The sequence below is a fragment of the Hemitrygon akajei genome, chromosome 6 (assembly GCF_048418815.1).
Source record: "Hemitrygon akajei chromosome 6, sHemAka1.3, whole genome shotgun sequence".
NCBI classification, from domain to species: domain Eukaryota; kingdom Metazoa; phylum Chordata; class Chondrichthyes; order Myliobatiformes; family Dasyatidae; genus Hemitrygon; species Hemitrygon akajei.
In genome coordinates this window covers 99912375-99939174 of record NC_133129.1, presented here as the reverse complement: position 1 = coordinate 99939174, position 26800 = coordinate 99912375, and the positions used below count along the sequence as shown (strand labels likewise).

Sequence of the window (26800 nt, the reverse complement as noted above, 5' to 3'; positions counted from 1 at the left end):
ATCTCCTTTGAACCCTCTCCCATGTCAGTACATGCTTTCTTAGATAAGGGACCCAAAACTGTTCAGGATACTCCATGTGAGGCCTCACCGGTGCCTTAGAATGCCTCAACATATAAGCTTTCTTTTATAGCACTGACACCTGACATGTCACTATTCCTTTAAAGGGCATTTAAAAGGGTTCTATTATATTGTGCACTAGAGTTAGTTATTGACACATTCCATTGTTTTACAGTAAAGGTTGAATATGAGATTGGTGTAACCGTGGAGATTGTGAACAGAAATTACAGTCCAGAGCTGAATTCCACAACTTCCAATGCATTCCAGAACTTTTCAACGGAATTCCAGCAGCAGGTTGTATGATTTCAATATACTGTAATGTACATTGAGACCCCACTGGAAATGGTTTTGATCTCATCACATTCTGAACGCGAGTGTTTGTACCTGAAGTTTATTAAACTCTTAATCAACTTTACCCCCACCACCCTATAATATTACTGACAACATTCCACTGGAAGCTGGTTCTGCTGCTATTTCTATATGGTGGGATCTTCATCTCTAACCTCTACAAAAATGGCCAAAACAATGTGACTGAATGAGGGTCCACATTTGCAACAATTCCCTGCAGGTTTTGGCATTGAGCTCAGCATCACAAAATTGCTGAGACAATTATCGTTATCTGCTTAGTGAAACTGTTCTGCCCCAAACCCATACTAATCTTCTCATTAACAGTCCACACAAGAGTTCTAGCACAGGTTTAGTATCACCGGCATATGTGGTGAAATTTGTTAACTTTGTGACAGCAGTCACTGCAGTGCGTGATAAACAGATACAGAGAAAAACACAGAATTTACAGAAAGCATATATACGTCTATTAATTAGTAGCGAGGTATTGTTCATGGGTTCAATGTCCATTTAGAATTGGATGGTAGCTGTTGCTGAATCACCGAGTGTGTGCCTTTAGGGAACTGTACCTCCTCCCTGACAGTAACAGCGTGAAGAGGGTACGTGCTGGCTGGTGGGAATCTTTAATGATGGACGCCGCCTGCCCAAGGCACCACTCCTTAAAGATGTCCTGGTTACCTCAGAAGCTACCCATGATGGAGCTGACTAATTTACAAGTTTCTGCAACTGATTTTGATCTTGTGCATCACACCCCATACCAGACGGTGATGCAGCTATTCAGAATGCTCTCCACTTGAAGAAGTTTTTGAGTGTTTTAGTTGACAAATCAAATCTCAAACTCCTAATGAAATTTAGCAGCTATCTGGCCTTCTTTATGGTTGCATCAACATGTTGCGTCCAGGTTAGGTCCTCAGAGAGATTGACACCCAGGAGTTGAAATTGCTCACTCCTGTCACTTCTGATCCCTCCATGAGGATTGGTTTGTGTTCCTCATTTTACCCTTCCTGAAGGCCACCATCAGCTCTTTGGTCTTGCTGACATTGTGTCGTTGCGACACGTTGCTGTTAACCCCCCCCCCCCCTCCCGGCAGAGCCCACCGGTCCTGGAACACTCTAGATGCTGTTAACCCCCCCCCCCCTCACCCCCCGGCAGAGCCCACCGGTCCTGGAACACTCTAGATGCTGTTAACCCCCCCCCCCCTCACCCCCCGGCAGAGCCCACCGGTCCTGGAACACTCTAGATGCTGTTAACCACCCCCCTCCCGGCAGATCCCACCGGTTCTGGAACACTCTAGATGCTGTTAACCCCCCCCCCTCTCGGCAGATCCCACCGGTCCTGGAACACTCTAGATGCTGTTAATTGGTGTATCTCACTTGTCCCTAGACAGCTAGGATACAACATCCATGCTCAATCCTGAGTGACAGAGGCCTCAATTCCTTTTGTCCTCTCCCTTCCTCAATACACATCTTTAGCAAATGACACTCAACACCAGGTTAGTTAGCAGATATACTGAAGGCACCTAACACAAGCTTGACCCTTTCCGACAGTAACAACCTAACTTCACCCTCCACTTTCCGCAAACATCAGCTCATCCGAAACTCTCCTTCCATTTCTCTGCCATCCTTTCTGCTATCAATCCTGCCTTTACTGATCACCACTTGACTCCTGGGATCCCCAGGTCTGCAAGTTAAACTTAGCCTCTTAAAAATTCATAAACTGAGTCAGCTCCACCAAGGGCACTAACCTCCCCAGCATCCAGGACATGACCTGTTCTCATTGCTGCCATCAGGAAGTACAGAAAGCTGAAAACACACACTCAGTGGTTCAGGAACAACTTCTTCCACTCATGAGCCCTCTCTACCTTCTACACTACTTACTTAATTGAATATATATATATATATATATATATATGTATATTCAATGGAACAGTGGAACTGCAGTATTCTTGCCGAATTTGTGAAGTCAAACATGTCTCATTAAAGCCAAATATGACCTATAATGTAAACATCTAATATTTCTGTGCACCCACACCTATCCATACTAATCAACCTGTTCAATTTTCCCTTTCAGATGAAACGTGTATATGGTGGAATCCCTGGATACTCTGATGTCAAGATTATAAAAACACGGTAACTATCTTAGCAAAATTTAGCCTGAACTGATAAATTTTATCACTGTGACAAAGACTGAGTCACAGAACACGACCGCGCAGAAACAGGCTTTTTGGCCCATTTGGTGTGTGCTATCATGGCCTTGTGCCTGGTGTCATCTCCCTGTACCTGGATCGTAGCCCTATATTCCTCCCTCATCCAAACTTCTCTGAAGTGTTGGAATTGAGTTTGCATCTACCCGTTCTGCTGGAGACCCATTCTGCACTCTCACCACCCTGGAAATGGCGTCCTGTTCAATCTGCTTGTTAATAGAGTTTTCTGTTGTGAACCAAGCTTCTAAGAATTGGTGGCGAAACATTTGGGACCCAACCTCCAAGCCCGGCAAACAACCCTGCCCTGCAAACAAGCAATCAACCTGAGCTACCAGCTTTCTCTTCGTAGCATTTAATCTACATTGTTTCTATTTTTTTTCTTTGTTAAAATCAATCACTGACAATAGTTTGCAATAAATTCCATCCTGGTCTGCACTGCCCTATGGAGCAGATGAAGTGGTGTTGCTGACAACATTTAAGACAGCTCCAGATGAGCAGTTGAAATGGTTGGGAATCATTGAGTACGGACCAAGTGCAGAGCATTAGTACACACAGGCTGGCATGGATGTGAGGGGCCAAATGGCCTGTTTCCATGTGGGTTACCACTATGACTCTATCGAGACACAGCTTGGCAATGCCTCTGTCTAAAGGAAAACTGCATCGAGCCAAACTGGAGATCATTAGCATAAGAAAATGACAAAAAACTCAATGGGAATCGATACAGATCTTAGCGGCTGAGATGAGAATATAAACTCGATCACCACAGGGAGCAATTGAGGTAAACGACATGGATGGGCTGAATGATAATTCGGACTCAAGGGGGAGATTTTTAAAAGGAATGATGACAGTGGCATTTCTGTATGTGTGGAACAGTTGGACAAAAACATCAAAAGTCAATGAGGAATACAGCACAGACAAAAGGCAGTTCAGCCTACCAAGTCTGGTGATCTTCAAGCACTCAATTCTATATTAAACTTAAATCTCTTATTCTCCCATATTAACAAATGATTTGTTTCTGTTCTGTAATCTCGATGTAGTTCTCCAAGGAACAAGGGTATTTATTCAAATGTTCAAAGTACATTTATTATCAAAGTGTATCTACTTTGTACAAACTTGAGATTCATCTCCTTACAGGCAGCCACAAAACAAAGAAACCCAATAGACCAATTTAAAAATGACCGTCAAAGGCCCAACGTGTAAAAAATCCTGCAAACAATGAAAGCGATCAGCATTCAGAACTGAAGCTTACACAGACATGAAACCAGTCATCACTGCAGCCGGAGCAGGCCACAGCCACAGTTCAGCCACTCCCATCTTCCTGTAGTTTCCAGTCTGGCCTCTTACCTCATCTCACCTGCCTATCACCTCCCACTGTGTCTCCTCCTCCTTCCCTTTCTCCTATGGTCCACTCTCCTCTCCTATCGGATCCCTTCTTCTCCAGCCATTTACCTTTCCCGCACACCTGGCTTCAGCTATCGCCTTCCAGCTAGCCTCCTTCTCCTCCCTCTCCACCACACCCAGCCCCCCACCTTTATCATCCGGAATCTTCCCCCTTTCCTTTCCAGTCCCGATGAGGGATCTCGGCCCGAAATGTCGACTGTTTATTCATTTCCATAGATGCTGCCTGACCTGTTGATCTCCTCCAATATTCTTTTGTGTGAACTATGTGATTATTTAATCTTTAAATATTTACCTAGTACCTTTTTGAAAGCTCCTTTTTTGCAAATATCACCCCTTTCCCTTGAATACAATTTCCTCAATTGTCCACTGGCTATTCCAATGGCAGAGAGGCTTTGTTCGACCCAACCCGACACTCAGGTGACACACTCCATTAAATGCACTTTCTTTGGCCTTTTGGGAAAGTATTCTGGCAACACAACACCTTATTTTGATCCATGATAAAGGCTTAGGGGGCTCCTGGGCTGGATTTCACTTTAATGTACAATTGCAAAAATGATTGAACTGAGAGCCTTCATTTGACCTTACCTCATCTATTTACAGATCTTAATCAAGATAAAACTGTATTCTTTCAGGGACATAGTGTGAAATGTAACTTAACCTGCCTTATTTCTGGTTTCTTATTTTTCAAGACCGGGCAGTATTATTGTGGACCACAAGGTGATCTTTCGCACAGAAACACAAACGTTCAATGAAAACACGATAAGAAGAACAGAGCAATCGATTAAATCAAACTTAAATGAAACAAACTGCACTAATAGCCACATATCAGGTGATGGATCAATTCTGTTCTCTGTTGTACTTAAGCATTCACTTTGACTTGCTCATCAGAAAGGCACAGTAGCAGCTGCATTTCAGGAGGCGTTAGAGGAGGTTTGGCATGTCACCAAAGACACTCGCAAATTTCTACAGATGCACTGTGGAGGGCATTGAGACAGGTTGCATCACTACCTGGTATCGGGGTGTGGGTAGGGGTGCTGCACTGGATTGAAATAAGCTGCAACTTTCAGCAGCTTTTTCCAATCCTGTGCAAGGGGTGCACCTTCCCAGGCTGTGATGCAACCCTTTAGAATGCTCTGCACGGTACACCCGTAGAAACTTGCGAGAGTCCTTGCTGACATACCAAGCTTCCTCAAACCCCTCATGAAATATAGTCACTGTCATGCCTTCTTTGTAGCTGTTGGGCCCAGGAAAGATCTTCAGAAATGTTGACATCCAGGAACTTGAAACTGCTCACTCTTTCCACTACTGATCCCTAGACGAGGACTAGTGTGTATTCCCTCGACTTCCCCTTCCCGAAGTCCGCAATCAATATGTTGATTCAAGGTTGCTGTTGTGACGTCACTTAACCAGCTGCTCTAGCTCACTCCTGTATGCCTCCTTGAAACATCCAAAGTTCTGCAAAGAATGGTTTTGTCACTGGCCAATTTATAAGTGGTGTTTGAGCTGTACCTATCCGCTCAGTCGTGGGTGTAGAGGGAGTAGAGCAGTGGGATAAACACGCATCGAGGTGGGACATTGTTGATTGTCAGTGAGGAGGAGATGTTATTTCCAATCCATACTGACTGTGGTCTCCTGTTGAGCAAGTTAAGGAACTAGTTGCTGAGGGAGGTAACGATGCCCATGTTTTGGAGCTTGTTGGTCAGTACTGAGGGTAAGATATGATGGTGTTGAATGCCAATCCGTAATCAATAAACAGTGATGTTCACCTCCTTTAAACAAATAAAGCACAGTGATGGTGAATCACTTGTACTGACGACTTTGCTAACAAACCCATAAGAGGGTGAAAGATAACATGCTGTGCAAATGAATATTTATCACAACCCCAACCAAGTCTGAAATTCATCATGTGCTTAATTCAGAGTTAACAGTTTTTGTTTCCTGTTTTAATTGTATAATAATCAATATTTCAGAACACTGTACGGGACTTCAACTCTCTCCCAATTTCAAAAATGTATCATTCACAAATAAAGACGTGACTGGTAAGTTTTACATTCTCAGTCTGAACTCTGCAAAAATAACACAAGTGAACCTCAATCGGATCGTCATAGTATATGCAGCCTTAAATTATTAATAATTTTGGTTTACTGCTTCAATGCTTTAGAATATGAATTCTTGAATTTGAATCTTCCTCCTTTGACTGAATATGGATTCTCTATAAGTAATTGTTTTAAAATAAAAAAGAGAGGGAACAGAGACACAATATTCTGAAGAAAAAATATCAACTGCCTCCTTCCTATACTAATTGTCAGATATTGGCATTTTGTGTGTGATTAGTCATTATTTCTGTTTTCCAAACATGCTCTCCGAATTGATCTCAACCATGTACTGGTTATAAGGGTTGTCTGGCTAAATATGGTGTGTTTACCTCTCTGGTCTTTCACAGAAAGAGTCACTGAACCAAATATCATGGGATATATCTCAGTTAGGAGAATTGCCTATAATTGATTTATTGAGATACAGAGTGAATAAGCCCTTCCAGCCCTTTGAACTTTGTCACCCTGCAACCCCGAATTTAATCCAAACTTAATCACGGGACAATTTACAATGACCAAATAACCAACCAACCGGTACGTCTTTGGACTGGGAGGAGACTGGAGCACTCCGTGAAACTCATGAGGTCATGGAGAGAACGTGCAAGAACTCCTTACAGACAGCAGAGGGAATAGAACCCGGGTTGCTGGTACTGTTGAGTGTTGTGCTAACCACTATGCTACTGTGTTGCCCTGTAAAAGCAAGGTTCCATGTTCCTCAGATCCCAGTTCTGGCAGAACTCCAGGTACTGGTGAGAGATGGGAAAGAATCTGACTAAAACAATTAAATAATCATACGAATTTACATGCATAAAGGAAGGCCAAGGGAGCAAAATTAAGACCTTGGACTCCCTTTATGCATGTAAATGATAAAGCATTTCAAGTCAAGTTAATGAAAGAAGTGCTAAATAAAAACTGGATCTTCTGGATGAAAGAGAAGTGAGAATTTGACCAGACATAATTAGCCAGCTGTATAAAAGATAAACTGCAGCAAGCTCAGGACATTCTGACGTGGGAACTGCACAAATGGATGGGTGAAGGGCTTGCTGGTTGGATGGGGGATACCGGGAAGATAATGATATTATGACTCAGTAACACACTTCATTTAACAGTTGATTGCACTACGAACACTGCGGAGGAGTTCAAGTCGTATTTCAAGGCTGAAAATACTTCTCTGGGATGGCTCTGTGTATCGAGATGTAACAAGGAGAGCAAAGACCCTTTACAGTGCATATATGGGAAATGTGGATTGACAAAGAATGGCCCTAGATGCTTGTAAGTTTTAACTATTATAATTATAATTGATTCATTATAAAAATGATAAGTCTTAGTGAGGCCTGATTATCCACAGGAAAATCAAGACTTGGAGCTGCTGAACATTTCTGCAAAAGCTCCTGGAAATACTCAGCAAGTTAGGCAGCATCCGTGAAAGAGAAAGAAAAATAATTGTCCGTTTTCAAACTGATGAGCTTTCTGATTGCAAATATCAATCATATTTAGAATCATGTTTAGAATCAGATGGCAGAAGGGAAGAAGCTGCTCTTGAATCATTGAGTGTGTGTCTTCAGGTTCCAGTACCTCCTTCCTGATGAAACAGGGCATGTGATACAGAATTCCCTTGGGTTTAAGATTTACTCTCCAAAACAATTCTAGAAACATGTTTTTCTTTCACTTTCATTAAATAGTTTGTAGGTATAAAATCTAGTCAGCTATAGGGTGGATGTTTGGGCAATTAAATAAGAGAACTTCACTAATATGTACAGGTATACAGTATTCCCTGTTAGAGATGTTTGCAGTCCCAACATAATGGATTATAGAATGGTCACAGCCTATATCCTAACCCTGAAGTGGAGGATCGGAAAATTAATCATTCAGTTTTCTATGCAAAACTATTTTACCTACTGTCCTTGATTTGATCTGACTTTTAATGATCTGTGTGGTTTGAAATCAGTGCTAAATTTTCATCAATTGCTGGCCATGGGTTGAATGTGGCAAAGTTTGCTGGGAGGAACAAAGCGGGGAACAGCAAAAGAGGGGAGAGGGGGGTAGATGTTTTCTCTAGAAAACTAGAGGGAGGTTTTGTCTTTGCACATCTCTTTAGTAGTTTCAAATAAATCCAACTATTTGCTTTTGATTTCAGTTGCAATACTTCGAGAAAGTATTGGTACATTGGAGAAAACTGCCAGTTCCCAGTCAACATACTGGCGCTAATCCTGGTAACAGTAGCCATTGCTCTGATAATCATAACTGTGCTGGTCACTCTGACAGTATGCTGTACAAGATACCGATATGCACCCAGTAATGACTTCAAATTAAGGTAATCTTTCATTTTTCCAGTTTCTACTTCTTGCATTCAATGGCATTTACGCTTAACGATTGGGATCATTTTATAGTATTGATGGTGCCTTTATAAATGGTCACTGTCTTTGAATAGCAGAATACATCCCATGAAAATAGACTTCCCTCATATCACTACCAAAGGCTTCTGTTTATGCTGGAATGGGAATTGAACCAGTTACTAAATTGGTGCGCCATGGTATCGCAGCAGTTAATGCGACACTTTTACAGCTTGGGTCATGGGAGTTCAGAGTTCAATTGCTGCCACTGTCTGTAACGAGTTTGGACGTTCTCCCCGTGACTGTGAGGGTTTCCTCCCGCATTCCAAAGATGTACTGGTTAGTAGGTTAATTGGTCATTGTAAATTGTCCTGTGATTACAGAACTGAATGCTAGTAACTTAGTTTCACTTTCTCCTCAGGGCTCGTAAATGCCAACTTGGTACTGAGAAGGGTATCTTCACCATTGCACCATTGGCTGAGGGATTAAATTTAGCTTAGAGCTCTGGGAAGAGTCCCCTTTACTTCATTAATCCTTATGTTTAAGGCAGAGTGTGGTAGTAAATGTCAGTTATTAATGAAAAAATAATGATATTCAGTGTGTCCACTAGGCATATTTGATCTACCTCATAAGTCCAATTTTCCTCTGCGGGCTAAACCTTGCAAGAAGGAATTCTGTTTCATTTCTCTTTGAGATTGAAATGGTAAAGAGGCTCATAACTTGCTAATCCAACAGGGAGACACCAGAGAGATATGCATCCAATCAGTGGTTTGAGGATGACTGGATTTGGCGTGCATCCCGAAATTTAACTTTGGAAAATCCTGCACCTGAGAATTTTTACGGTAAGACACACTTAGGTGTAATTTGGGGAAAAGGAGGCAAATAGTGTCAAGTAGGTGCAGTGTTGATAAAACATAAAAGTGGGACTTACCGTAGGCCAAACTTTTTGAATTCCCTTTTCCATTCCGGTTCTGACATGTTCGTCCTTAACCCCCCTTGTGCCAAAATGAGACCACCCTCAGAGTGGAGGATCCACACGATGCCATGAATATCAATTTCAATTTCTGGTAAAAGAAAATTATTCCCTCCCCATCCCCTCCTCTTCTACGCCCCACTCTGCTCTTACCTCTTTGCATCTGCTTATCACTCACCCAGGGTCCCCTCCTCGTCCTTCCCTTTCTCCTATAGTCCACTCTCCTCTCCTATTAGATTCCTTCCTCTCCAGCCCTTGACTTTTCCTACCCACCTGGCTTCACCTATCACTTTCTAGCTATCCCCTTCCCCTCCCTCACCTTTTAATTCTGGCATCTTTCCCCTTCCTTCTCAGCCCTGATGGGGGGTCTCAGACCGAAGTGTCGACTGCTTATTTATTTCCATAGATGCTGCTTAACCTGCCGAGTTCCTCCAGCACTTTGTGTGTGGGGTTCTGTTTGATAGCTTGATTTTGGTTCTAGCACACCGATTTGTCCAAAATGCTGATAGATGTTAATCTGAGTTTGCCTGGAAGCATTAAATCAGTTAGTGAGGCTGTGAAGCATGCAGTAACACAGGACGGCAGATGCTAAGAAGTGGAGAACAATTTAGCTCAGAAGGTCAAGCAACAGCTGTGGACCATGTTCGGGGTTGAGACCCTGTATCAATACTGGGCGGGGGAAAGGGCCAGTATGTGGAAGTGCAGGGGAGGGGTACAACAGGAACCACATGAGACCAGCAGTGATGGGCACGTGGAGTATTCTGGGTAACTATGTTGGTACTCACACTTGCATCGAGTGCTCTGTTGGACGGATCTTGGGGATTTGTGATGATGCAGAAAGTTGGGAGTGTCTGTCGGGGATGCATGAAGGTTGGTTCTCAATATAGCTAAGGCTGCAGAATATTCTCAAAGCATTGGTCTGCAGGCAATTGCCAAACTTGTAAAGATATGCAGATTATGAGGTCTTCTAACACCAACATTTCAATATTCAGGTGAATCAAAGCACGCACAATTAAACAGAATCACGCCCAGACTGGATGACGTGGACTCATCTGCCAGGGTAAGTTTATTGGGTAATCCGGTGTTTGGGAGGGGAATGAGTGATCTCATCAGGCTAGTGACGGTGATATGAGCAGTGGACTCTGCACACAGTCTCAAAGTTCGCAGGTTGTTCTGTTGCAAAGTTGACCTGACAGCTGTAAGGAGCTGAGTGAGAGAGATAATTGGGCAGGTGCGGTACAATGACAATTTCAGTAAGATGAAACCAAGTGAAAAACAGAACTATGAACAGCGGTGTTTGGGGGGGGGGGGGGGGAGGAATGCTTTGAATGGCAGGATGCAGTTAATCTGTTGCCAAACAATATTTCTCGAGTTCTCTGTTAAGTTTGTGAACAAAAATCAACTGTTCATAGCGTCTTCTGATAGATCTCTTTATCCATCGGCTTTTTGGATAAAACTTTCAATTCTTCCACTAACTTTATGTGAAAAAGATTCCTAAAGTATTTCCTGAATTAATTTCAAAGTAATACCCATTTTTCCTGATAAATAAAACCCATTGTTACGGATAAATACCCATTGTTCCTGAAAAATAGCCATTTTTCCTGATAAAAAATACCAATTGTTCCTGATAAATACCCATTTTTCTGATAAATATAACCCATTGTTCATGATGTATACCCAGTTTTCCTGATAAATAAATCCCATAGATCCTGATAAATAACACCCACGGTTCCTGATAAATAATACCCATTGTTATTGATAAATAATACCCATTGTTCCTGATAAATACCCATTGGTCCTAGGAAATGATACCCGTTTCTTCTTGGTAAATAATACCTTTTTTCCTGATAAATAATATTCATTGTTCCTGATAAATACCCATTGTTCCTGAAAAATACCTATTGTTTCCGATGAATACCTATTGTTTCTGATAATACCCGTTGTTTCTGATAAATACCCATTGTTCCTGAAAAATACCCGTTTCTGATAAATACCCGTTGTTTCTGATAAATACCCATTGTTCCTGATAAATACCCATTGTTTCTGATAATACCCATTTGTTCCTAATAAATCACACCCAGCTATCTGATAAATACCCATTTTCCCTGAAAAGTAAGGTGTGTGTTGCACTGTGCTGAATGTTAAAACTTTCAGCAGGTCACCCATCAAACATTTTCAACCAAATTTTGGCTATGCTCCTGCCAACAGGATATTTTACAACATCAATGATGTTATATAAATTTTTACTGATTTATATCTGAAAGACGGCTAGTGTTTTCTTCATAACCTGCTCTCACAATATAGCCTCTGGCATCTTTCCAGCAAACATGTGCTACATCCCACCTTTCTGAGCTGCATTGGCAGAGATGAATGTAATTACTCCAGATAAAGTCTAAACAGAACGGTAAACATTTCTCTGTACTTCATTCTAGTTGTCAGACACACTCACTGTTGTTTTCACTTTGCAGATGAAAATCTCAAGACCGCACATCACAGGACTACATGCTGCTTAAATTCTTCCTGTTCTGATTACCCTCCGGTGATGGAACTGATCTGTCACGTTAATATTGTCTTCAGGAGTGCAAGTATTAATATTAAGAATATTTGCTCTGCCTTCAAATTCCAATACCAAGTTTGCAATCCAGTATACATTTTATACAGGCCACTATGTTTGCCATTCATCCCATCCTCCCAAGGCGTACAATCAACCCTATTGTAAGTCAGTAAGGTTAATTTTGCACAGAGCAGTGATGTTGATAGATGTGGATGGGTCCTTTTACACACAGGATACCAGCAATCTCGGTTGGATCCTTTCTTCATGTGTTAAATCTGAACCCATTTCAAATCAGCTGCAGACAAGCCCAGGACTTACTAAGATTGTGTTGGGCAGCAACTTACCTAAAATGAAATAAGATATTAAAAATAATTGGACTATGAACCTGACCAAATCTCAGTCTTTCTGAAGGAGGTGGAATGTGATGGAAGTAATCCGGTGATTTACTGTTATACTGCATTGAGATTTTTTCAGTCCTGATGAAGGGACTCAGCCCGAAACTGCGCACTCTTTTCCATAGATGCTGCCTGGCCTGCTGAGTTCTCCAGCATTTTCTGTGTGTTGCTTTGGATTTCCAGCATCTGCAGACTTTTGTGTGTTCAGATACATTCTCTCTGATATATGTTTTGTAGCAGACATATAGTAAAAAAAAGACAAAAAGTGTTATAATTTCAAGAATATATGAATAGTGCAAAGGAGGAATAAGAAGGCTTATGGACTGTTGAAGAATCTGCTGGCAGAGGTGAAGAAGCTGTTCCTAAAACACGGAGTGACCTCCTCCCAATGGTAGTAATGAGAAAAGGGCATGTCCTGGATGGTGAGGGTCCTTGATGATGGATGTCACCTTCTCGAGGCACCATTCTTGAAGATGCCCTCTGTGATGAAACTGGCTGAGTGAAAAACCCTCAGCAGCCTCATTTGATCCTGTGTATCAAATCGTCTGTATCAGGCAGAAATGCAACCAGTCAGAATGGGCTCCAGCATACGTTTGTAGAAGTTTACAAGATTCCTCTTTACAAAATTTCCTCTAACTAATGAAGTAGAGCTGCTAGCAGAACACATTTTTAAATATATTTATTATTGAAACACTTTTGCAGATTGTGTAAATATTGAAAACTGCTGACATGGGTTGTGAGGAGCCCAAGGGAGACAAGATCAGCCGACTGCCTTACACCTGTTAACTCTCGGTCTTGAGAGACATGGCTACTAGCTGCTCCCTTTATCACCTCATACACAATGCTTACAAATTAGTTGTGAAGAGCGTATTTTGAACAGTCAGAGCAGAACAAAAGCAATGACTTAAATGGAAATGATCTCAGTTAATACTGAGGGAGATGATTTTAGTCTGACACTCCCTGAACCAGAAGCAGGAGACCTACCTGGACCAACTCACTCTGAATGACAGCCTGGTTTCAAAAGGCTGGACGGAGTCTGGGAACTGGGTCCACCCTTCTCAGATTCACAGCACTGACAGTATTTTGGACTAAAAGTACCTGATGCAATTTACAAATTAAATCTAGGACCAGGGATGAAATTAATCAAGAGCAATGATTAGATCAATCGTGGAATGCTCTGTTATTTAGAAATCAGATAATAGAGATAATATTGGCAATATTAATTAAGATTTTCAATAACTATTTTACCTCAGTCAGAAAAATTAATGCCTCTTTTTTTCTTTTCAGAAAGCAGGTCAAGTGATTATCTGATAATTAACATAAAAATAAGAGACAGAAGCAGAAAAGAGAGGCTTTCCGATCATAGTGCTGAGAAGAGAAAGTGAGGGAGGGAGAGAGAGATGGCGAGAAAGAGACAGGGAGAGGAAGAGATTGTAATGAAACATAAGTGCTGAGAATTTCTTTCTCCTCAATGATCAATGTCAGACTAGCAATCCATTATTGTCTTTAGCATGTTGACTGTTCAAAGAATGTTTGCATGATCCACTGCAAAGGACCGTCTTTTCACCAGTGGGGAAAAAGGTTTCCTTATTTAGTCTATGAAAACTTTAAGTATCAAAATTTCATTCAACTTGTCATTTAAGTGTTTCGAGTGAAGTTTACCATGCCTGTAATCTATATTAACCTTGCACTTGGCATTGTACAGAAAAAAATATACTCTGAATCTGTATTTATATATAATGGATGTTAATAATTGCAAGTTTATAATCTGACTTTCAATGTGTTAACTTATTCTTTACTTTCAATAAAATTTATTTTTTAATTACTCAGTTATATTGAACTGGACTTTAGTCACAGTAACAGTCTGTTTTATCACAATATCCAAGTATGATCCTATATTTAGATTAAATATTACTTACTCTGATGATTTCATTAAGAAAAATATGATTTGTGGTTTATGACAATTAGGATGGAGCTAAGAACAAGAGCTGGTCCTACCTCCATTGGAAATGATGGTATGACAACACAACAGGATGTAAAAACACTCAAGTTCTTCAACAAGTGGGCTTACCTTCACTCACTCCATCACTGAACGGTTCCCCCAACCTATGGACTCACTCTCAACTACTCTTCATCTCACGTTCTCCATATTTATATCTTATTAATTTTTTTATCAAAGATCTCTTTTTTATTTTCTGCTCAGTTTATTGTCTTTTGCACTTTGGTTGCTCATCTGCCGTGTTGGGTGTGGTCTTCCATTGATTTTATTATGGTTCTTGGATTTGCCCAGAAGAAAATGAATCTCAGGATTACATCTCCAATGTACTCTGATACCCACTGGAGACAGTTTATCCACTGATGTCTATTATAAACACACGGACTCTCACAGCTGCCTGGACTATACCTCTTCTCACCCAGTTAATTGTAAAACCTTCATCCTCTTCCCTCAGTTGCTCTGCCACATCATCCTAAGGATGAGGCTTTTCATTCTAGAACTAAGGAGATGTCCTCCTTTTTCAAAGAAAGGCTTCCCTTCCTTCCCAACCAATGCTGCCCTCAATCTCTTCCATTTCACGCATATCTGCTCTTACCTCATCCTCCCGCCACCCTATCAGGGATAGGGTTCCTGTTGTCCTCACCTACACCCCCCACACCAGCCCCCACATCCAGCACATAATTGTCTGAACCTTCTGCCATCTCCAACGGGATCCCACCACCATGCACATCTTTCCTTCCCCTCCACTTTCTGCTTTCCACAGGAATCGCTGCTTACACGACTCCCTTGTCCATTCATCCTTGCCCACTCATCTCTCTCCTGAACTTATCCTCACCAGTGGAATAAGTGCTTCACCTGCCTCTATACCTCCTCCCTCACTACCATTCTGGGCCCTAAACAGTCCTTCCAGGTGAGGCAACACCTCACCTGTGAATCTGTTGGGGTCATATACTGTGCCTGGTGCTCCCAGTGTGGCCTCCTATATATCGGTGAGACCCGATATAGATTTGGAGACAACTTCACCGAGCATCTACACTCCGTCCGACAGATTGTGGGATATCCCAGTGGCCACCCATTTTAGTTCCACCTTATATCCATCTTCAACCTGATGCCAACTGCCCCACTTCACCACTTCCCATTCCCTTTTTCCTCTGTCACCTTCTCTCTTTGCCCGCCCATTGTCTTCCTCTTGTGCTCCTCCACTCCTTTTCATTCTTCCATGGCCTTCTGTTGCTTTTACAAATTTACTACCCAGCTCTTTTCTTCATTCTTCCCCGTTCAGGTTTCACCTATCACTTTGTGTGTCTCTCTCCCCTCCTCCCACCTTTCAAATCTACTCCTCAGCATTTTTCTCCAGTCCTGCCGAAAGGTTTCAGCCTGAATTGTCAACTGTACATTTTTCCATAGTTGCTGCCTGGTCCATTGAGTTCCTCCAGCATTTTGTGTGTGTTGCTTGGATTTCCAGCATCTGCAGATTTTCTCTTGTTTGTACTTTGACAACAAATTTACTTTGAACTTGGAAATGCAAATCAAGATGGATAAAGATGAAACAAGATAAAATCTGCAGGTGCTGGAAATCCAAGCGACACACACAAATGTTGGAGGAACTCTGCAGGCCAGGCAGCACCTATGGAAAAGAGTCTAGTCAACGTTCAGTCCGAAACTCTTCGCCAGGACTTCAACAGATTACACCCCATGGTTTCCAGATTCGTTTTCAAGCTTCTCGATTTGTAGCCTCTGAGGACCCCAGGTACTCACATTCAATTGAGTGCTTCTCCCACCGCGCTCTACGCATCATGCTTTCCGTCATGAGGAGGTACCTGGTGTCCCTATGCCAGGCACTTCCATAGCTCTGGAATTCTCTCTCTGCCGCTTCGAATGGACCTTTATGTTTCTGTATCTTTTGTCGGATCCACGATTTCAGTCACCGGTTCTTTGATATTTCTATGGATAAATAAGAGTTGTTATTTCACAAGGGAAGTAAGAATCTGATATGATCTTACCGAATGAAAAGCAAGGGCTTATTGTTCTCATTGGAAGTAATTAGGCAGATTGTAGAGAGCATAGCAGACTTAATAGTTTGATGTCTTCAGAGAAAATTGGTGAAGTCATGACTATGGACATAGTTTACATGGGCTTTAGGAAGGTTTTTGACAAGTCTCACAGGGTTAACTGGTCCAGAGGGCGCATGGGATCCAATCCTGTTGGCAAACTGCACCCAAAATTGCTTGGTGATAGAAGTCCAGTGGTAATGGTGGAAGGACAATTTTCAGACTGGAAGTCAGAGGCCAGTATACTGAATATTGATGTCATGGCATAAATCAGTGCTGGACCATTGTTAATTTTGAAAAACAACAAATTCTGTGGATGAGAATGTAAGAGAATTAATTAAAGACTGATAGAGGCAGATACCATTCATCATCATCACTATGTGCCATGTTGCATGGTCTTGATTGATCTTGGCAAATTTTTCTCCAGAAGAGGTTTGCCATTGCCTTCTTCTGGACAGTGTCTTTACAAGACGGGTGACCCCAGCCATTATCAATACTCTTCAGAGATTGTCTGCCTGGTGTCAGTGGTCACATGACCAGGGTCTCTGATATACACCAGCTCCTCCCATGGCTTCACGTGACCCTGTTTTGGTGGTGGGGGGTCTAAGCAGGTGCAACACCTTGCCCAAGGGTGACCTGCAGGACAATGGAGGGAAGGAGTGCCTTACACCTCTTTTGGTATCTCCACTGTGTCAGTAGAGGAACTATTAAAACATTTAAAAAGTACTTGGACATGTATTTAGACAGGAAAGGAGTGGAGGGATATAGACCTAGTGCAGGCAAATGAGATCACTGTGGATAGGCATCACAGCTGGCAGAGATGAGTTGAGCTCAAAGACCTGATTCTGTGCTATACAACTCCATGACCCTCTGAGTATTTCCAGTAATTTTATTCTAATATAAAAATTTCCAATATTTTACCTGTACTGAGAAGAGTTTATTCATTTTCAGATTTATTACACCTACAGTATTTTGGACTAAAATTAACAGTACAGCTGACACAATTAAGAAAGTAAAAAAACAAATAATGATTAGATAAATCATGCACTGCTGTATGTATTTTTGATTCTAGATAATAACAATAAGCCTATAATAAAGATTTTCTAGAACTATTCTATCTCTCTCAGGAAATAAGGTTCTTTTCTTCTCTTCAGAAAGAAGGTCAAGTGAATAGCCAATAACAAGCAGGAGAAAGCCATCTCTCGTGCCTGCATCACCATTCTACCAGGTCTCTTTTGAGTTGTTATCTCAGAGCCCATTTCCTGCATATCATCATATTCTTTGATTTCTATAAAATTGAGAAACTTTCTCATGTTCTTGAGTTTATTCTACTTTGAACCTCCACAGCCCTCTTGAGTCACGGATTACAAAGGCTTGCTATGCTCCCGGTGAGGGAATTTCTTTTTCTCCTATCTCGCTAACCGCTTATTCAGAAACTGCCATGTCAAGGTGATTGCTGCCAGGGTTGAACCCAGGTGTGGAGAAACATGGTGCCAGCACTCTGTCACCTTAAGTGCTGGCAATGACTCAACCCAGCAGAATCCCACGTAAAGAAGGAATCAAAAGGTTTTGAATCGGAATACCAACAGAGCATCGGAGGCTCGACTGAGCAATACTGCGAGACAAATCATTCTGCACAAAGACTCCCTGAACAGCACGAAATAACCATAGAATATGGAAAACACAAGTGAGTCAAAATTAACTTGATAAGTTAAACTGAAAGCACAAGGGGCTCAGCGACTCTAGTTAATATAACAATGAGTAAACACCGATGTTCGAGAAGCCCGGATGCCCAATACTCTACAGCTTGCCACAAAGGCCCGCAGGGCTCATGCTAGTATCTCCCTCCCTAAGGCTGGAACCTGATGGCCAAGGGAGGCTTGAGAAATTTGAGTCAGGGCTGGTAAAACCCGAGATAGACATACTGCTCTCAAGACAGGGCTGGAAAATTCAAAATAGAGCACATAACTCATAGCGTTGGGCATATAACTTGGGAGCATTGCAGATTAGATATAGCAAAGTTATTTCCCATGGTAGGGGACTCTAGGACAAGAGGGACATCCTTTTAGAACCGAGATACGGAGAAACTACTTTAGTCAGAGGGTGGCAAATGGGTTGCCATGAGTGCCTGTTGAGGCCAAGTCATTGGGTGTATTTAAGGCAGAGATAGATAGGTTCTTGATTAGTCAGGGCATCAAAGGATATGGGGTGAAAGTAGGGGAGTGAGGATGACTGGAAGAATTGGATCAGTCCATGATTGAATAGCAGAACAGACTCGATGGGCCAAATAGCTGAATTCTGCTCCTATATGTTATGGTCTTATATAACTTGGAATCTTTGCACATATAAATTGGAAACTTTGCTATATAACTTGGAAATACTGAATAGCTTGGAAGACCAATCAAACCTTGCCAACCAATAGAACCTCAGAACAAATCTTGAACATGGACTGGAGAATGTACACTCAAAAAGTTGACTTGAAGCCCTCAGAAGAAAGAGTCAGGGCACTTGAAACAAAGACTCCGGACACCCAGAATGCAGACTCAGGACACTCGGAACTTGAACTGAAAGCAGAAGGCACCCTTGCCTCCTGCCTGCCGACCAATGGTCCAAAACACTGTTGTAACTTTGCTGTGTCCATAGAAGATGGAACCTTGTGTCACTGTGGCTGCTGGCAGGACAGCCCAGCTACGGAGGAACAGGACACTCTGTAATGCTGACACTGGCAATGACTCAACCCAGGTGTGGAGGGACTGCAGAATCCCACGTGGAGAAGGAAACAAGAGCTTATATATCAGAATACCAATAAAACATTGGAGGCACAGTGGAGCGACGTCGTGAGACAAATTATTCTCCACAAACGAAAACTCCGGGAACAACTCTAAATGGGAGTCCGCTTTAAATAACCATAGAATGAAAAAAACCTGTGCTAGTCACAATTCACTTGACAAGATTAACCAGAGAACACAAGGGCTTTGTGACTCTAGTTAAGGCGACTATTAGTAAGACAGGTGCTCGAGAACCCGCAGAGGTCCGCAGGGCACACGACACCGCCAGTTCTAGCCACTCCCCCAGGAGAAATATCAATCCTTGCAACTTCCCTGTCAAGCCCTGAAAGAAGGTTGTATGAATCTCTCTACTTCAGGCAATACTCACCACCATCTCTACTCCATCCTGACTCTATCACGATGATCCATCTTGTGAACCTGAGTCTCATGAAAGGTTTGATACCTTTAAACAGAGGGAAAGTTGTCGTCATTAGTTACATCACGCTGATGTCTGTTGACACAACTAATGCTCTGGTCTTGGGAGAATCACCTGGACGCAGCTTTCAGTATTCAGAAAGCTTTTGAGCCAGTGGTCAACAATTCAGTCAGTCAACACCGCTGCACTGGAAATGTTATTCCAGGCTATCAGTTCAAGTCTCTAGAATGCATTGTGAACTCACAGTCGCTGACCTGATAGGCTTGAGTGTTACTGATTGAATCACAGTTAGGTAACATTACAAACTCAGTCAACACCGGCATACCTCAGGGATGTGTGTTCTACCCCGCCAACACTGATGACTGTGTAGCAAGGCATAGCTCAAATGTCATTTGTAAATTTGCTGATGATACAACCATCGTTGGTAGATGGTGATGAGAGGGTGTGCAGGAGTGTGATGTATCAGCTAGTTGAGTGGTGTCGTAGCAACAACCTTACACGTAACTTCAGTAACACCGAAGAACTGATTGTGGACTTCAGGAAGTGTTCAAAGATTTAAAGTACATTTATTATCAAAGTATTTATAAATAATACAACCTTGAGATTTGTTTGCTTATAAGCAACCATGAGACAAGAAAAGCAAAATAAACCCACTTAAATAAAAGACCAACACCCAACATGCAGGGAGAGAGGTAAGACGAGGAAAACCACTCCAGTCCTCATACAGGGATCAGAGAGAGCAATTTCAAATTCTTGGGTGTCAATATCCCTGAGGATCTAACAATCTGGACCCAGCCTATCAATGCAGATATTAAAAAAGCAGGACGATGGCTATAGTTCATTAGAAGTTTGAGAAGATTTGGTACGTCTCCAAAAACACACAAAGATTTCTGCAGATAGACCATGGAGATCATTCTAACTGGCTGTATCTCCATCTCGGAGGCAACTGCAGAGAGGTGTTAAGTTAGGCACACAAGATCACAGTAAACTGCAGAGAGATGTCAAATTAGGCACACAAGATCACAGTAAACTGCAGAGAGGTGTCAAATTAGGCACACAAGATCACAGTAAACTGCAGAGAGATGTCAAATTAGGCACACAAGATCACAGTAAACTGCAGAGAGATGTCAAATTAGGCACACAAGATCACAGTAAACTGCAGAGAGATGTCAAATTAGGCACACAAGATCACAGCAAACTGCAGAGAGATGTCAAATTAGGCACACAAGATCACAGTAAACTGCAGAGAGATGTCAAATTAGGCACACAAGATCACAGTAAACTGCAGAGAGATGTCAAATTAGGCACACAAGATCACAGTAAACTGCAGAGAGATGTCAAATTAGGCACACAAGATCACAGTAAACTGCAGAGAGATGTCAAATTAGGCACACAAGATCACAGTAAACTGCAGAGAGATGTCAAATTAGGCACACAAGATCACAGTAAACTGCAGGGAGGTGTTAAGTTAGGCACACAAGATCACAGTAAACTGCAGAGAGATGTCAAGTTAGGCACACAAGATCACAGTAAACTGCAGAGAGATGTCAAATTAGGCACACAAGATCACAGTAAACTGCAGAGAGATGTCAAATTAGGCACACAAGATCACAGTAAACTGCAGAGAGATGTCAAATTAGGCACACAAGATCACAGTAAACTGCAGGGAGGTGTTAAGTTAGGCACACAAGATCACAGTAAACTGCAGAGAGATGTCAAGTTAGGCACACAAGATCACAGTAAACTGCAGAGAGATGTCAAGTTAGGCACACAAGATCACAGTAAACTGCAGAGAGATGTCAAATTAGGCACACAAGATCACAGTAAACTGCAGAGAGATGTCAAATTAGGCACACAAGATCACAGTAAACTGCAGAGAGATGTCAAATTAGGCACACAAGATCACAGTAAACTGCAGGGAGATGTTAAGTTAGGCACACAAGATCACAGTAAACTGCAGAGAGATGTCAAATTAGGCACACAAGATCACAGTAAACTGCAGAGAGATGTCAAATTAGGCACACAAGATCACAGTAAACTGCAGAGAGATGTCAAGTTAGGCACACAAGATCACAGTAAACTGCAGAGAGATGTCAAGTTAGGCAGCTCCATCATAGGCACCAGCCTCCATAGTATCCAAGACAGCTTCAAAGAGTGATGTTTCAAAAAGGCGGCATCCATCATTAAGGACCCTCATCACCGCGGATTTGCCCCCTTCTGACTGCTACCATCAGGAAAGAGGTACAGAAATCTGAAGGCACACATTTGACAATTCAGGAACAACTTTTTCCCCTCTGCCATCAGATTTCTGAATGGACTTTGAACCCATGAACACAACCTCAATTCTATAAAACTATAACTATAAAATATATATGCTTACTGTTATTCAAAGATTTTATTTCTTTATTATAATGGATTACATCAGCTACAAATTTCATGACATACGCCGGTGATATTGAATCTGATTTTGATTCTGATTCCTTGGGGATAGCTTGTGTGTGTTGAGCTGTATCAGGAATTTCCAATAATCATGAATTTAAAATGAAATTAATAACATCTTTCAATTAATATGATGCGACGGGGTGCCAATCTTTACAACTGCTAAATTGCTAGAAGTTTTCCTTAACTACATGATCCAATATTTCAAGAACACAAAATGCTTTGACAACAGTCATGTTTTTAGTGTTTGGGTGGAGTTGGACTGGATTACTCAATAACACTGAAATACTGAATGACTCTTCACGTTTGGAAAGGAAAGCAATGTCCAGTGGAAATCTTCTTTGTTGTGCACCTCTCCCATTGGATATTTGAAACAGATAGCTAACATTCCTTGCATCTAGTTCTGTCTCTTATCTATGTCCTTTTATAAGTAATAAAATTTTATTGAACTATGGGTTTGGTCTAAGGTATGCAAATATCACTTAGAGATTTTCAGCCTCTGTAGCTTCTAGCATAACTATTTAATGTTATCACCATCGTCCTGCCGCACACAACTGAGGAGTGGACTGTTGAATTGGGTTTCTTTTTTCCTGAAGATACCGTGAAAGAGAAAAGCTGCAGTTCCAATATTCGACTTTCTTTTATTTCAGTGAAATTTTGTTTTGATCTGAGATTTTAAAATGAAGAAAAGCTGCTGGAAAACAAACACTACTGTATACTTCTGCTGTCTGTATTCTGCTACATTCTTCGGTAAGTTTCAATGTAATGTTTTCTAAATTATTTTTGCAACGTTAGCATTTGAACTGCTCTGAAACGTGGCTTGGTCATTCATTGCCTCTTATACACCCAGTTCCAGACATAGGGTTGGAGACGTGGATAGATAAAATTTCCACTGGATATGTAGGTAAAGCATGGAGTATAAAGCATAGAACCGTACCGCTTAGGAACAGACTCGTAAGCCCGTAATGCTGTGCTGAACTTATTAAATTAATAATCAGAGTAATCTAATCCATTCTGACAAACACAATGTCTGTATCCTTTCTGTTCCTGTACGTTCATGCGCCTGTCTAAAACCTCCATTAACAAGGAGATAAACTTTATCATTTCCTATACTGAAAGATTCAGTTGTTAGTTAACTTCACTGAACCCATCTTAACTAATGGAATTAGAAAGAAAATAGCTGTTTCAACCTAATGCCAAATTTTATTCTGAGGTGGGGTCCGTAACAAGTGGCAAACTTTAAAAAATTGGGTAGACTATGCTAAAATAATTTCCAGAACTTCAACTCCACTTTGTGGGCTACCAGATTCTAGTCATAGTGGCAAAAACCTGTGCATTTGCACCTGATACAATGATAAGATTAATGTCCGTATGGATTTAGCTACCAGGCAAATTTCACACACAGGCAAACTGCACTGTAAAGCATGATTCTCATTTTTTTGCATTAAAGAGGCAGAACAGCATTTAGAATCATAAAATCAGAGAGCAAAGACTTGCAATGATCTTTCCCCAGGATCTTTCTTTTTTATATAACTGTTCAACTCCCGACTGAAAACGTTAACTGATTTAGAATCACAAAACATTTTAAAAAGGCCATTACTGTTTCACAACTCCCGATGTCTAAATGTTTGGCTCTAATTCTTCCACTTGTGACCTTCTGTCTCTGCTGTAATTACCAATTCTTCCATCTCTGGGAATTTTTGCCTCATTTTCCAAACCTGCTGAACATTTCTGAAAGCTCTATCCACTACCGACTGACCTGAGATCAAAGGAGATAACCCAAGTGATTCCGGGGTCTCAATATATCTGGGGTCCCTCATTCCCAGTTCATTCGATTATTATCTGTCATATTGTATGATGTGGCCATTCTTGATCTTTCCATGGCCGTAATGTTCTTGACAAGTTTTTCTACAGAAGTGGTGTGCCATTGCCTTCTTCTGGACAGTGTCTTTACAAGACGGGTCACCCCAGCCATTGTCAATACTCTTCAGTGATTGTCTGCCTGGTGTCAGTGGTTGCATAACCAGGACTTGTGATATACGAGAGGTGATTGATAAGTTTTTGGCCTAAGGTAGTAGGAGTCAATTTTAGAAAACCTAGTGCATTTATTTTTCAACATAGTCCCCTCCTACATGTACACACTTAGTCCAGCGGTTGTGGAGCACACGGATCCCTTCTTTGTAGAAGTCGGCATCTTGGACGTCCAGAAAGTGGTTCATAGCAGGGGTGATTGATAAGCTCGTGGCCTAAGGTAGAAAGAGATGAGTTATACAGCTCTCGTTACATGCACCTGCAGTTCAACACTTTGAGTGATTATGCAGAAAGTTTGAAGTTAATAACTCAGCTCCATGACCACTGGACTAAGTGTGTACATGTAGGAGGGGACTATGTTCAAAAATAAATGTGCTCAGTTTTCTAAAATTAACTCCTTCTACCTTCGGCCACAAACTTATCAATCACCCCTCGTACACTAGCTGCTCATATGATCATCCACCACCTCTCCCATGGCTTGATGTGACCCTGATTGGAGAGGATGGGGGAGGTTAAGCAGGTTCTACAACTTGCCCGAGGTGAACTGCAGGCTGGCGGAGGGAACCAGCACCTTACACCTCACTTGGAAGAGATGTATCTCCACTCCACCATTCAACATTCCTAGTGTCATTCTTATAGATGTCTGCAATAAATATAGTGGATTTGGAGCAGGAAATAAGCAGTCTCCTCTTTCAAGCTTGATGTAACATTTAAATTATGATCATGGCTGATCTGAACTGAAAATTCATCAAATCGCTCACAAATGTTCTCACCTTGAAATTCTTTAGAAACTCTGCTTTATTAGTACCTTAAATGAAGAAAACTTCAAAGACATGGGAGATAAAATTTGAGCTCAATTTCTTAAAATAGCAATCCTTTTTTTTGTAATTTATTTTTTTATTGAAGTTCATCAAACAAACATTTTCATAAGATGTATTTCAAACATTGTACATATACATCATATAATCATATATATCACAAGATCTCCACAAAGTATTTATCTGGGGTATACACTTATAGAAAAGAGTGGGAAGAAAAAAACAAGCAAAAGGAAAGAATTATGTACAAGTAGGGAGTGATTTTTTTTTACAACAGATTCATTGATTTGTGAGAATAAAATCAGGCCTATGAGGCATTATGTAGTTAAACCATTTTTCCCTGTATGAATCAAATTGTTCCGGCTTATGATTAACAGTTGCTCTTATCTTCTCCATTTTGTAAATGTCCATTGTAATTTCCATCCATGCATTTAAAGTTGGGCTCTCCTGTGATAACCATTTCCTAATAAGTGTCTTTTTACCAGCCACCAACAGTATATTCATTAAATATTTATCTTTTCAACCATCACTCTCTCACCTAGAGGGGGTCAGTTGTGCTGTGAGGATTACATTCCTTGACTTCTCTAGTGCCTTTAACACCATCCAGCCCAAGATCTTAAGGCACAAACTAACGGAGATGGGAGTAGACTCTCACATGGTGGATTGGATAGTGGACTACTTGACAGATAGACCTCAGTATGTGCGGTTGGGAGACTGTAGGTCTGACATGGTGGTCAGCAGCACAGGGGCGCCGCAGGGAACCGTACTCTCTCCGGTCCTGTTCACCCTGTACACATCAGACTTCCAATATAACTCGGAGTCCTGCCATGTGCAGAAGTTCGCTGATGACACGGCCATAGTGGGGTGTGTCAGGAATGGACAGGAGGAGGAGTATAGGAAACTGATACAGGACTTTGTGATATGGTGCAACTCAAACTACCTGCGTCTCAATATCACCAAGACCAAGGAGATGGTGGTGGACTTTAGGAGATCTAGGCCTCATATGGAGCCAGTGATCATTAATGGAGAATGTGTGGAGCAGGTTAATACCTACAAGTATCTGGGAGTACAGTTAGACGAGAAGCTAGACTGGACTGCCAACACAGATGCCTTGTGCAGGAAGGCACAGAGTCGACTGTACTTCCTAAGAAGGTTGGCGTCATTCAATGTCTGTAGTGAGATGCTGAAGATGTTCTATAGGTCAGTTGTGGAGAGCGCCCTCTTCTTTGTGGTGGCGTGTTGGGGAGGAAGCATTAAGAAGAGGGACGCCTCACGTCTTAATAAGCTGGTAAGGAAGGTGGGCTCTGTCGTGGGCAAAGTACTGGAGAGTTTAACATCGGTAGCTGAGCGAAGGGCGCTGAGTAGGCTACGGTCAATTATGGATAACTCTGAACATCCTCTACATAGCACCATCCAGAGACAGAGAAGCAGTTTCAGCGACAGGTTACTATCGATGCAATGCTCCTCAGACAGGATGAAGAGGTCAATACTCCCCAATGCCATTAGGCTTTACAATTCTACCACCAGGACTTAAGAACTTTTTAAAAGCTATTATTAATGCTTTTTGAGATAGTGATTTAGATGCATATCATATTTTTTACTGAGTTAAGTATTGTATGTAATTAGTTTTGCTACAACAAGTGTATGGGACATTGGAAAAAAGTTGAATTTCCCCATGGGGATGAATAAAGTATCTATCTATCTATCTATCTATCTATCTATCTATCTATCTATCTATCTATCTATCTATCTATCTATCTATCTATCTATCTATCTATCTATCTATCTTCTTGAGGTAGATATCCAAAATATATGGTCTTACTCTCTAAGGGTATTTCACATTTAAAGATGTCTTGTAGGGCATTGTGTATCCCCCTCCAATAGTTTGGATAATGGGGCAGCCCCAA

General features: G+C 41.5%; 1 protein-coding gene across 1 annotated transcript in view; it reads left to right on the top strand.

Moving 5' to 3' along the window:
• Nucleotides 1-26800, top strand: part of LOC140729824 (uncharacterized) — a 168385-nt gene that overhangs the window by 58262 nt on the left and 83323 nt on the right. Inside the window, exons 13-22 of the mRNA XM_073050036.1 lie at nucleotides 233-351; nucleotides 2473-2531; nucleotides 4696-4835; nucleotides 5977-6045; nucleotides 7209-7371; nucleotides 8237-8413; nucleotides 9168-9274; nucleotides 10398-10465; nucleotides 11874-11909; nucleotides 13642-13648. Coding sequence (XP_072906137.1) covers nucleotides 233-351; nucleotides 2473-2531; nucleotides 4696-4835; nucleotides 5977-6045; nucleotides 7209-7371; nucleotides 8237-8413; nucleotides 9168-9274; nucleotides 10398-10465; nucleotides 11874-11909; nucleotides 13642-13648 — 945 coding nt within the window. The remainder of the gene's footprint in view (nucleotides 1-232; nucleotides 352-2472; nucleotides 2532-4695; nucleotides 4836-5976; nucleotides 6046-7208; nucleotides 7372-8236; nucleotides 8414-9167; nucleotides 9275-10397; nucleotides 10466-11873; nucleotides 11910-13641; nucleotides 13649-26800) is intronic.